The following is a 12,106-nucleotide window of genomic DNA, read 5'->3' on the forward strand; positions in this document are numbered from 1 at the left end:
CACCTGGTGCCAGACCCTGGAGCAATCCTGAGAGCTACAGGCCAAGAGATTTGGTCACTGGAGTCCCTCCCGGGCCGGGCCAGGCCCTGCTCTGCATTCATTCCACACTTCAGCCAAGTGACTTCCTTCTCAGCCTGCAGTTCCCAAGGGACCGATTCTCACCCACACCTCTCACCTCACCCGTCAGCCTGCCCCACTCAGCCCAGCAGAGAGCTCCATAAGTTCTAGGTTACCCAGCAGGCCTTGCTCTCCCCAGCAGGACAGGTCCTTGTGGCCATCTATTTATAACATGGCTTGAAAGTGCTTGAAGAAAGATAATGAAACAAACAGCAACTACACACACAACCTAGATGAATCTTCTAAATCATATGAAGCAAAAGAAGCAGGAGCCAAACAAACGGACGCAGGATGGCTCTATTAAATAACATTTAGAAAGAGGCCGACCAAAAGTGTTATTTAGAGGACGGCACATAGATGGAAAACTAGAGAAAAGCGAGCCAGGCTGGTGGGTGCGCCTGGTAGGAAGGGTGCTGTATGAGTGGCAGAGACACACAGGCTTTGAAAACGGTAGCTATGGTCTAGTTCTTCATCTTAGTGGATATTTGTCCTAGGGTTATTTTCTAGACCATACATTTAAGTGTTATGCCATCTTTAGTTTACATATTTCATAATTTAAAAATTATAACTTTTGAAAACTAATTTTAATTGCTTATAAAAAGTCAAAAACAAAAATAAAATAATAACTTTCCTGTGATGCCCATGACCTTTGCATCACATCCTAAGAAAGAAAAAAATACCTAGGGAAAGGCAGAAGCCAGGCCCTGTGGATAGAGAGCTGTGTGGGAGAGGCATTTGCGTGCCAGAGATGCAGCCGTCCTAACACAGCGTTCAGTTGCAGGTGCATTGCACAGCAACAGGCCCAGCATGGGGAGCTGGGGCTACCAGAGAAGGAAGGCATGGTCAGAAATGAAGCTGCCGGGGCTATGTCCCCTCTATGGTGCTGAAAAGAGGATAAACTAATGGAAGCATCTTCCTGGAAAGCCTTTGCCAAGTGTGTAAAAGGCCTTTAAAAATGATCGTGACTATGACCCAGTCAAGTGGCTCCAGGAATACTCTTCCAAGGAAAATTATGAGAGAGGCCATTCACACACAAGGATTTGCCTCACAGAACTGTTCACAACAAAGTGTAGACACTCAGAAGTATCTGCATAGAGAACTGGTGACATACGCACCAGAGTGTGCAGAAGATACAAAACAGGCTCAAGGAACGGTTAACAACATGGGAAAGGCTCATGCTACAACTTGTGTTTTAAAACAATATAAAATTCAGTCTGATTTTTCTGATGTGTGTATGTACACAGAAAAGGCACCTAGACGTCCCCATTGGTTTTATCAGGATGGAGTAATAATGAGAGGAAGATGGAAACAGGGAGGAGGAGAGAGAAGAAGACCTGAATGGCTCTCAGGCCACCAGCGAACATTGGCCTCGCAGGTTTGCTGAGCCCAAGGAGACCGGTCAGAGGCCAGACCTCCAGGTTCTTCCTCAGCCATCTCCAAGCAAGAGACCACCAGAGCCAGGAGCAGGAGCCTCGGCAAGCAGGCCCGTGACGTTAGCCCAAGCAGTGGTGGTGCACCTGCTCTGTGCCCAGCACAGCAGAGTGCAAGGGACAGCAGGAGGACCCCCTTACCGCTGGGCTCACCTCCCCCACGTTTCCCTCTGCTCTGTCAGTGAAACCCCCAGGACCCTGAGCAGCTGAAGCTATTTCTCCTCCCCAGGGGGCGCCTCAGTCCCAGCATGAGGCCTGGACTGAGGCAGCTCCTCCAGGGGGAAGCTTGGGGCCAGCCACAGGCTCACCTGAACAAAGACGGGGAACACCAGCACCTTGGGGGCCAGGGTGACGTAGGTGCCGTAGCTGGAGTGCGGGGCGTGCGGCCTCAGGACCGGGCAGTTCTGGTAGTTCCCATGGCCTTTCATGGTCTGCACCGTCTTCATCAGCCGGGACTTCTTCCCCAGGCCTGTGGAGGACTTCCCCTTACTGGGAGTGCTGGATTCTGTGGGGGTAAAGATGGGGAGCGCGAGGCACTTCCATCACCCTGCCAGCCCTGCCAGACATCCCCTTCTCAGGAGCAGCCGGGACTTCTTCCCCAGGCCTGTGGAGGACTTGCCCTTACTGGGAGTGCCGGATTCTGTGGGGCAGAGCTGGGGAGCGCGAGGCACTTCCATCGCCCTGCCAGCCCTGCCAGACATCCCCTTCGCAGGAGCAGGGAATGCGGCCTCATCCAGTCGGCAGCTGTTTCCTCAGCATCTACTTCATGCGAGGCCCTGGGAAAAGTGCTGAAGCTACAGGGAGGCTCCAGACAGATTTCAGGCCTCGAGGAATTCCTTCACACTCTAGTGAGAAACACGGACACGTAAACAGGCAACTCCAGCGCTGGGAGAGAGCCAGGACTCACCGACTGCGACAGAGGCAGCAATGACCCAGGCTGGGAGCCAGACCTCTACGTTTGGCCTCCTCTTACAAACCAAGATCGCTCAGGTTCTGAAAACTCAAAAGGTCTGACCTCTCAAGCCCACAGTCCCCCAGAGAATAGTGGGTCGCAGAGGCGTACCAACTGGCCCTGAGCCAGGGCACGTGCTCACCCCTTGTACGGTCCCCACAACTCCCTGTACACTTGGCTCTGCTGCCTAGGCCCATGGACCAGGCTCTGCAGTGGGAACAGAGACAGCGAGGCATCGGAGTCTGTCCTGTACCAGCCAAGGGAGCTGGAGCCACCTGGCTCACCCTGGTCAGCCCAGAGGAAGGAGTGGCACTTGCTGCCCCAGTTCCCAGTCAAGAGCACTGGCTTTGAAGCCGGATGGCTGCACTGAAATCCTGTTTCCCCCTTGCAGCCATGTGACCCTGGAACACAGTGCCAAGCTCACTGGGGTGCTGTGGGGAGTAAATGAGGTGCACTAAGTAAAGTCCTTAGAACCACAGTGCCGGGGACCTCCTAAATGTGCGGTAAAACCTAGCTGCTAACTTGTGCTTGTGATTCCTTCCCTTGGAAAAGGTGCCCCACAGGACTCCAGGGTTCATGGCGTCCAGAAAGGCACTTCAGCTTGGCCACCAGCTCACAAATGAGTCAAAGCACACAAGGGAGGAAGGGAGAGAGAAACAAGGCCACCCTCAGGAAAGAGAGCCAAAGGCTGCACGACAGGGGAGTGGGGTGCAGTGGGGGTCCCTCCTCAAGGGAATTCTGGACACACAGCTGAACAAGAGGACCGTATCACAGCCCACCAGATGGCCAGAGGAGCCAAACACAGTAGCTGGAGCCAAGAACTCTTGGACACAAGCAGGTAGGAGGCCAACCCCACAGGACTGGACTCTGCACACACATGGGCCTCTTCCAGAGGGATTCCTGCTACCAGACGGGCAACCAACAAGGCCTCCCTGGCCTGGGTGCCCAGCCTGAGTCCCAGCTCCTGGGCCTCCTTCTGCCACCCCCAGCCCAGGCAGCCAGCAGGTAAACAGGTGGCCCTGTGCATCATACATCTCAGGGGAGCCCCCCACCAACGCAAAGTCTATGGCCCTGAGAGGAAAATTCAACTCAGAAGGTTTCACACTTGCTTCCTCCCACCACCTTGTGCCCATTCTTACTGAGAAGATAAGAAAAACAAGTTCACTGCCCCCACTAAGTGACCACCGAACACAGTCAAATCTGGGGGCAGCGTTCAAACCATGATCGCTCAAACCACTTCCTGCCTCTTCTACAAGTCGCTCAGAGAGGAGGAGCAAGAGCCCACGGGGTTAGGAGGTGCAGAAGCAAGGAAGGGGTTGCACAGCTCCTCGTCTGGGCAGGCCCAGAGGAGCTGTGCTGCCGGGCCCCGGCTCTTCTACAGAGAGAACCCATCCTGAGCGTCAAGCTCTGCCCTGGATGGGGGTGGGAAGTGACACCTGAACTTGAGCACGCTGGCTTCCCAAGCCGGAGTCTGGCTCTGCAACCCTGAGCAGGCTGCTAGCCCTGCTGAGTTGCAGTTTCCTCCACTGCCAAGTGGACCAGATATGGATACTGACTTGCCTGCCCCGGGCCGGCAGGAGGCTCGCACAGGAGACCTGATAGGAAAGAGCTGGTAAAGCGGGCCCAAGTGTGAATGGGTAAGAGATGATCACAAATCCTGTGCCAGTGAATAACCAACTCCTCGGGGCCAGTGGAGGCAGAGGCAGAGTTTCTGCTGGGCCTCAAACCATGCTACGACTGGAGCCACAGGGTGGGCCTGGAACTTGGCAGACCAATTTAACATGGACACACCTAGAACACAGAAGGGGAAAACATGCAAGACTGACCAGCAGGGGACTCAGGCAAAACAGGCCAAAGCTAAAGAAACGGACCATTGGCAAGTGTCAAAGCCTGGGCCTTAGGTCCCCAGTCCTAGACTTATAAGAATTTCTTTCTTCCCTGCCCCAGCCCAACTGCCCAGGGCTATCAGAGAATCCCCACCTGCGGCCTTGAGAGTCCCATAACTCAGACTTGAGAAAGGAAAGGTCTGTCTAACCCATAATCTAAACAAGGAAACTGAGGCCTGGAGTGGTTGATGACCTGCCCAGGGTCATTTGGCCAGCAAACGACGTAAGGCAGGATCAACCCAACCCATGTGGCAGTCATGCTGTGATGCCCCATCTCCACAAACCCCAGGCAAGGTATAGCAAGTGAGCATGGCCCTCCCAACCTGGTTTTGAAGTATGTTTTTCTTAGAGCAATCCAGGTTGCAACCCAGTTACTGAGCTCTGTGGAGGCAAACTCTTTTATTTCCACTTGTAACTTCTTGGAATGTCTGGCCCAAACTCCTTAACACCCTCTTTTAACACCTGCTTCACTGACCAAACACAGTAAGGACACGGCTTCTCCCCCAGCTTCCAAGGTGAGCCCAGCAGCCATGCCCCCTGGGCAGTGGTGAATCTGAGGCTAGGCCGCCTTCACAGAGCAGGGGACAATGCCAAGGGCACCAGCAACCATGGGGAACTTGCCAATCACAGCCGGGCAGGCACCCTGACCTGGGGAGGATACCAGACTCTATTCCACTTGGGATAGCTCCACCCTCCCTTCTGAGAAGTCACCCACTGGTGACAGTCTTAATCTCTAGACAACCCCAAGTGTGTCTAAGGGCAACTTTGTGCCATGACTTTCACCCCTGCCTCTGAACCCCAGGCCTGGGAGCTATGAAGAAGACTTAAACCCCGGAACAGCAAAGATGTCCTTGGATGCCAAAGGATTATTATAATGAATACATGAGGTGAGATCAAGATATCAATGCAATGATTCAAAAAGTCCCAGTGTTACTGACATCATCTTTTCCTTACTTGTCCTTCTCCCCACAGCTTAGCTGACTGTGCCCTTCTTGTTTCACCAAGCATTATATTCACGGGGGGGGGGGGGGGTGATGAAAACATGGACACAGACTGGGAGCATACCAGGGACTCAGAGACATCCCCCAGGCAGAGGGGGAATCAATGGCCGATCACCCAGCTATGTGCAAACTGCAGGCAACACTCCCATCCCTCCTCCTTCCTCCAGGCTTCAAACCTGAAAGGCTACTAGAATGTTTCTCCTTCGGTCAGTCACTCAACTGGAATTCTACTGAGTATATGCTGTCTGCCAGGCCCTGGGTCCTGCACTGGGCACACAGAAATAAGTCAGGCCCAGGCCCTGCCCTTAATGAAGTCACCACTTAGAAGTGGCACCTCCACTCTAACTTAATGTACCAACTAAAAGCTTTCTAAAAAACTCATTGTTGAATCACTGTCAGACTCCTCCCCAGATGGAACAAAAATTCACTTCCTACAGACCAGGCCAACTGCCCCAGAGGGAAAGAAAATATCTTCCATCAGTGACCTGAGCCTCACAGGGTCTGAGCTCGCCAGCAGGTGCAAGGAGGGGTTAAAGGAGAGCCCAGCCAGCTCCACCATCAAGACTGACAGCTCAGGGGCAGGCGTCTGGTGCAAGGTGAAGACGCCACTTGGGAGGCCCACACTCCATATCAGAGTGCCTGGCTCCGGTCCCAGCTCTGTTACCAGTCCAGCTTCCTACTAATGTGCACCCTGAGAGGCAGCAGGGGATAGCTCAGGTACAAGTGGTAGACCTGGGCTGAGTTCTGGGCTCCTGGCCTGCGCTGGCTGCTGCAGGCATCTGGGGAGTAAAGCAGTGGACAGAAGATCTCATTCATTCTCTCTCTCTCTCTCTCTCTCTCTCTCTCTCTGCATTTCAAATAAAATGAAAATACGTAAATGAAAATTATTTGAAAGACTGAAATCTCAGGCTTCCCGAGAGAAGGAACAGGTCTGAGCCTGGCCTCCGTTACTGGTCGGGATCTGAAGGGCGAAGGAGAGTCCATCAAGCAGCAGAGACAGCCACGCACTTCAAAGACCCGTGGGCTCTGTGCTGCCTCTCAGCTCACCGGCTCCCACCACAGCCATGCCCTCACTCATTCACCCTCCCAACAGCGGCTCCGGTGGGAGCTGCCGTCTCCATCTTACAGATGAAGAAACAGAGGCCCAGTGAGAGGGTGTGATTTGCTTGAAGTTCCATAGTCAGGAGTCCGATTTGAAACTGCCTCGCTCCAAATTCCATGGCTCCCTTCCACACAGGCCCAGCCCTGCTGCCCACAGCACCTGCCACAGACTGACTGCCCTGTAAAACTGAACGAAGCTCAACTGACCACCCGAGTCCCGGCACTGCCTCTCGATGATGCTGGCAAGGTCGCCGCTCTTCCTCCTCGGATCCGACGGGAGCGAGAAGGAAGACACTGCTCTTTTCCCAACAGGAAAGAGCCTGCCAGGATGCTGGGCAGCAGTGACTGAGAGGAGGGCCTCTGGACTCAGAGGAGCAGGCAGGGTCAGGGGCGGGGCAGCGAGAGCACACTCACCTTCTTCAGGAATGGTGTCCTCCTGGTACACGGGCCGCAGCAGCTGCAGGGAGAGATGGGAGAAGCAGCTCAGCCCCAGGGGCGGGGCAGGACCTGGGCTAAGAAGTGAGCACCTCGGGCCGCCAGGGAGAAACAGCGGCTCTGCCAGCCCACGGGGACGAGGGCGGCGGCACCCAGCCCCAGTGTTAGAGTCCAGGGAGGCTTTCTGTGGCATAAAGTGCAAGGCCTGAGCAAGCGCCCGACTTCCTTGGCAGCTGCTGGGACCACCGTGCATTCCACAGAACCCTGGAATGGTGGGGCGGAACGCCTGTGCCCTGAAGGGCGCCACTGGGGAGAGGCTGGGACCACCCTCCTCACTGCAGGGCGCCCTCAGAGCCACGCTGCGAGTCCTCCCGGGACAGGAAGAGGATTCAGACATGTCCCAGGCTTAGCTGACCTCAGGACACGTTTTCCCAGAGTGTCTCGGGGGACTAATGTTTTTGAGAACACACTGCACAGGCCCACCATGAGTCAAGCAGTCTCTGCTCTCACACCTCCGGTGACAGGCGCGCAGCAGCTCCGAGACAGCCCATTCCTCTGTGGGGAAGTGCATGCTGGTAGGAAGCTCTTCCTTCGTGTGAGTGGAAATCTGGCAGCCTGTGTCCCCCACCCCCCCGCCCCGGTCCTGGAGCTGGGCCCTGAGGCCACACAGACCCATCGGCACCCTCTCCCAGGACAGCGTCACAGGAGCCAGAGCTAGCACCTACCCATGTCCTGACTCAACACTCCCAACACCCCGCAGCCTCCCCACAACCCAGTTCTGAGTCCTTGAGACTTCTTGGCCTCCCACAGTGACCCAAAGCCTTCACCTTCGATGCATCAGCTGTCCATACCTGGCTCCCAGGGTTCAGCGGGGCCAGGATGATATAGTTGGGGTCGGTGGGGGCAGTGGCACGTGACAAGGCAGGCAGGGTGTGCTGGCCCCCGCGCTTGGTCACCTCGGTGTAGCGCTCCCAGCCGCCGAGCAGCAGCCCATCAGAGCTGTCACACACCAGGTGGCAGCTATGGCGCTGCTCAGGCCGAGCCTGGGCTCCATGGGTGCAGTTCTTCTCCCGCTTGTTAGGGGGTGACTGGAGGTCATGTGCCGTCTTGCAGGAGGCGCGCCGCAGGACTCCGCCATCTGGCCCTGGCTTGACCTGGGGGACCATGCGCCACACTAGCAGGATGATCTCACTGGGGCAGCTCCTGGAAGTTGGGGATGGCACAGACAATTTGAGCCAAAGTCAGCTAAGGCAGGACAGAGAGAAGGGGCGGGGCGGGGTGGGGGGCAGACCCAAGGAGAAGGTCCCAGTGTCAGGACAGGAAGGGATGGAAGAGGCCATTTCAAGCAGAGACAGCAAAGGGGTCTCTTAGGTCAACTCTAACTGATGGGCAGTGGCTGAAAATGTTTAGGCCAAGTCCACGTTGAACAGGAAAGAACGCTGTGCTCAACCCATGATGCCTGTCGAGAGTAAGATGTGAGCAGGCTGGATGGAGCGTGCCAGGCACCTACATGCTGCTCTTCTCCAGTTACTTTAGAAGCCAATCAAGACTGGAGTCATCCGGGTTTCATCCCAGAGAGTCAAAATTGAAGGGGCTCCAACGTTTGAAAGAGTAAGTGTGCAATTGAAACATCTGTAATGTCTACACACACTCCAAAACGATGGGCTTAGCTTAGAGGTAGCAGAAATAATTAGCTCAAGTGGAAAGCGACGCCCTGAAGCCTATCATGAACCCCAGGGTCTGTTTGGAGAGCTGCTTCCCTGCGGCTCGCTCCAGGATCCAAACTGCTCTGAGTCTGAACCCTCCATTTGCAGGCCAAGAAATGGATTCCCTGAGGAGCACACTGAATCGCTCACAGCTGGCAGAGGCACACCAGCCAGAGCAGGGCCGGTGAGGCAGTGCGTCCAGGGCTGGGGTAGAGTTAGGGTGGGGGTGGGGAGCAGGGGAGATGTGCCATCAGCCTGAGGCCCCCGCCGCCCCTGTCACCGGATCTCGTGTGCCAGCTCCACACATTTCCAGTGCTCCACAGGCCTCTCATTCAGCTGCAGCACCGTGTCCAGCTGCTGCAGCCCTGCCCGCTCCGCCGGGCCCCCTGTGGGGACAAAGCAAAACCAATCAGGGGCCCCTGAAGCCCAAGACCTCCTGAAAGGGCCTGGCGTCCTTTGCTTTCACAGGGACGTCAGACAAGGCCCGCCCTTGTCCTCTCTGTTTCCTTGTGAAATGAGGGGCTGAACTTGGCCGCTCTCAAGGGCTTTGGAGGGAGGCACCCTGGGCCCTCTCCTCCCCTCTTCTGCTTCATGTCTCTGCAGGCCACCATGCCACCCAGCACCACCCGAGGCCTCCTACCTCACTGGGAACCCTACCCTGCAGCCCAGCTCACACATCTCATTCATTCCTTCAACATCGTCCACTGAGCACTCCCCCCACGCCCATCCCTGCACCAGCGCTGGGACACCCTGAGCACTGAGCCCTAGCATCTGCCCTTAAGATGCGTACTCTGTAAGGGGTGAAATCTTTTCTATGCAGCAAGTGGGGAAGGAATGGCTGTATTCAAGGGTCAAACAGGCTCACAGTAGGATAAACTACTAATTCCAAACAGAGTTCATAAATGATTCTCATTTTCCCATGCGGTCATTACAGAAAATATAGGTTTAGTTCCTGTTCAAACAATTGGGAAACTAAATATAAAAAGCTGTTTTCATTTTGATAAAAAAAAAAAAAAGGGTGAGCATATTTTCATAAACCTCAGTTTCATCTGTGGCCACTTAAAAATATTATCTTTTCACTCTGACAGTCCAGGACGCTGTGCTCCAGCGTGGGCCGCCCTGCACTTCGTGCTCCATGTGCAACGCCCAGGGGCCTGGCAGGCAAATGGGGCAGGCAGACCCCGAGGCACTCACTTACCGGAATCCACGGCCTGCACGCGGACAGGAGAGTCGCAGCAGATGGTGAAGCCGAAGCCGTCCTTCCCCCGCGGGATGGTGATCTAGGACACAGCCCTCCCGGTCACTCCCAGAAGCTGCGAGGCCTGGAAGCCCACAGGCCCCACCCCAGGGCCACGTTCCTCTCCAAGGAGATCAGAGCCAAGAAGGAGCTGGCCAGCCCCCTTGCTGTCCCCAGCGAGGTCCAGGCCTCCCGAGCTCAGCTGTGGGCCAAGCAGGAAGGCTGAGAGCTCAGGAGGTAAACCCAGGCAGATGTCCAGAGGGCCTGGAACAGGGTCACCCTCCTCTGCCCCAGCAGTCCCGCCCTCTACTCTGAGTCCCCAGGAGCTGTGCCCCTCCACGATGCCCATGGACCACTGCCAGCCTCATTCCCTTCTCCTTGTGCCACACAGACCATGGGGCATTGGCCCAGGGCTGGCCTTGTGCCAAGGGTCCACAGCCACAGCCAGTCTGGTTGCTGCCCTCCCAGCATACAAGGGAGGGAAACTAGGATGCACTCACTCAATCTCAAGCCAAGGTTCAGGGGAAGAGCCCTGGCCTCCTTGGTGCAGCCCATGGCCAGGACCTCAAGGCACCCAAGATGTGCCTGATGAGGGCACAAACAGGCCTCCGGGAGGAACCTGAACTAGCCTCGGACCTCACTGCGCCTGCTGGGGCCTGTGAGCATGGCAGGTCACAACCCCTACTGTCGGAAGTCCCATCAAAGGGCCCTGCCACCCGGATATTCTATTCAAACCGATGCACAATGATTGAGCTCCTACTGCATGCCAACCTCTGCTGAGGAATAGGGGCAAGAGGCCTTCCTGTCCTCCGGCTTCCAGAGGGGCACAAGGGCACACAAATCTCTCCAGAGCAGCACAGCGTGTGACAAGCAACAGGGCAAGACCTGGGGGCTGTGCTGTGAACCGTCCTGTGTGCTCTGACTCGGGTGCCATGCTTGGTGCATGGTAGGAAGTCAGCCAAGTTAGCCAGGACAGCATGGCCACTTCCCACCGGCACAACATGCCATGTGCGGTGTGTCCACTGGCTCAGGCAAGCTGCTAAGGCAGCAAAAGTCAGAAAAGGGCTTCGAGGGGCGGGGGCAGAGGGCAGGGCAGTCACAGCCACAGTGTGTCTGCTAGAGACCTGCTAGAATGGGACTTAGGGCACCCTGGAGAGCCATGGCCACGGGGCTCCTAGGCAGGGTGCAGAAGAAGCCAGCTCTGCGAGTCCAGAAAAGGTCAAGAGTACGGCGGCCTTACTGGGTCAGCTCTTCGTGGCGGGCACCTGCATTTACCTGCCGGCTGTCCCAAGGCTAGGCGCACAGAAGAATGGGAGGGGCCCAGGGTGACCAGGATCTCTGGAAGCTGCTGGGGCCCCTGAGGCGCTGCTTCCCACCAGCCCTGGGCCTGGATTCAAAGCGAGTTTGTAAAACAGGAAATCTGACAGACAAGGGGAAGGGGGAGGGGGCAGGAAAATACCCCATTCCCATAAGAATTCTGGGAAAACACGCAGCTAAGACAGGAAGAGAAAAAAATGGAAAGAAAGAAAGAAAAACAAAGCTGGGGTGACCGTGGAAAGCTGGAGGAAAGAACGGCCCAGCGTTGCCAGGCCGCCTGAAGCCGAGGGACATGGCTACAGCCTGGTCCGCTCCACGGGACAGCAGGCGTTTGGGGGACCTTGTAACCCACCCCTCACCCCAAGCTGAGCTCCTGAAATATTTCTAGAACTCGCCAGTCCTCCCCAACAGAGCAGGAGGCCCAGCACCCTAGGATTTAGGCTTGCCATTTTGAGTGAGGAGAGTGGCCCAGTGAGACTGTCCCTCCCTGGGGCCCTTGTCCAGGCAGGACTATGGACTGGAACTCCCAGTGCACACAGCAGTCCTAGCCAGTGGGGGGCGAAAAGGGGGAAGGGAGCAGTGTCAGGAAGTGAGCTCATCTCGGGGTTCAGTGGGAGGGGTGGCCCTGCATGGAGGGAGCATCATCAGCGTGGACCATGTTGACAAGGTAACAGCCCAGAGCCTGGGCAGCACTGTGATCCTGAGGGCAGTGTGGTTTTACCGTGCCCATTTTACAGAGAGGGAAACTGAGGCCCGGCGTAAGCAGCACACACTACCCCTCGGCCCCCCTCTCTGACCTCGGGCCTCAGGCCAGCAGGGGAGGGAGCAGCCCTGCCCTGACTCTGGGACCTCGGCAACTCCTGTCACAGGCTGTCTTTCCTGGGGGTGGTTCTTGCTCTTTCCTGTCCAGGGCGGGAACGGCCA

General features: G+C 56.2%; 1 protein-coding gene across 3 annotated transcripts in view; it reads right to left on the reverse strand.

Moving 5' to 3' along the window:
* The window catches only part of RGS3 (regulator of G protein signaling 3), a 129,522-nt gene that overhangs the window by 72,838 nt on the left and 44,578 nt on the right, over positions 1-12,106 (reverse strand). For 2 of the 3 annotated variants that reach the window (XM_062207715.1, XM_062207719.1), the window contains 5 exons: positions 9,827-9,908; positions 8,909-9,014; positions 7,774-8,125; positions 6,898-6,944; positions 1,856-2,045 (listed from right to left, as the gene is read on the reverse strand). In XM_062207715.1, the coding sequence (XP_062063699.1) occupies positions 1,856-2,045; positions 6,898-6,944; positions 7,774-8,125; positions 8,909-9,014; positions 9,827-9,908 (777 nt within the window). Of the gene's footprint in view, positions 1-1,855; positions 2,046-6,897; positions 6,945-7,773; positions 8,126-8,908; positions 9,015-9,826; positions 9,909-12,106 lie in introns of those variants that run through there. The other variant, XM_062207714.1, reaches the window with a different exon arrangement.

Source organism: Lepus europaeus, chromosome 12 (assembly GCF_033115175.1).
Source record: "Lepus europaeus isolate LE1 chromosome 12, mLepTim1.pri, whole genome shotgun sequence".
Lineage (NCBI taxonomy): Eukaryota > Metazoa > Chordata > Mammalia > Lagomorpha > Leporidae > Lepus > Lepus europaeus.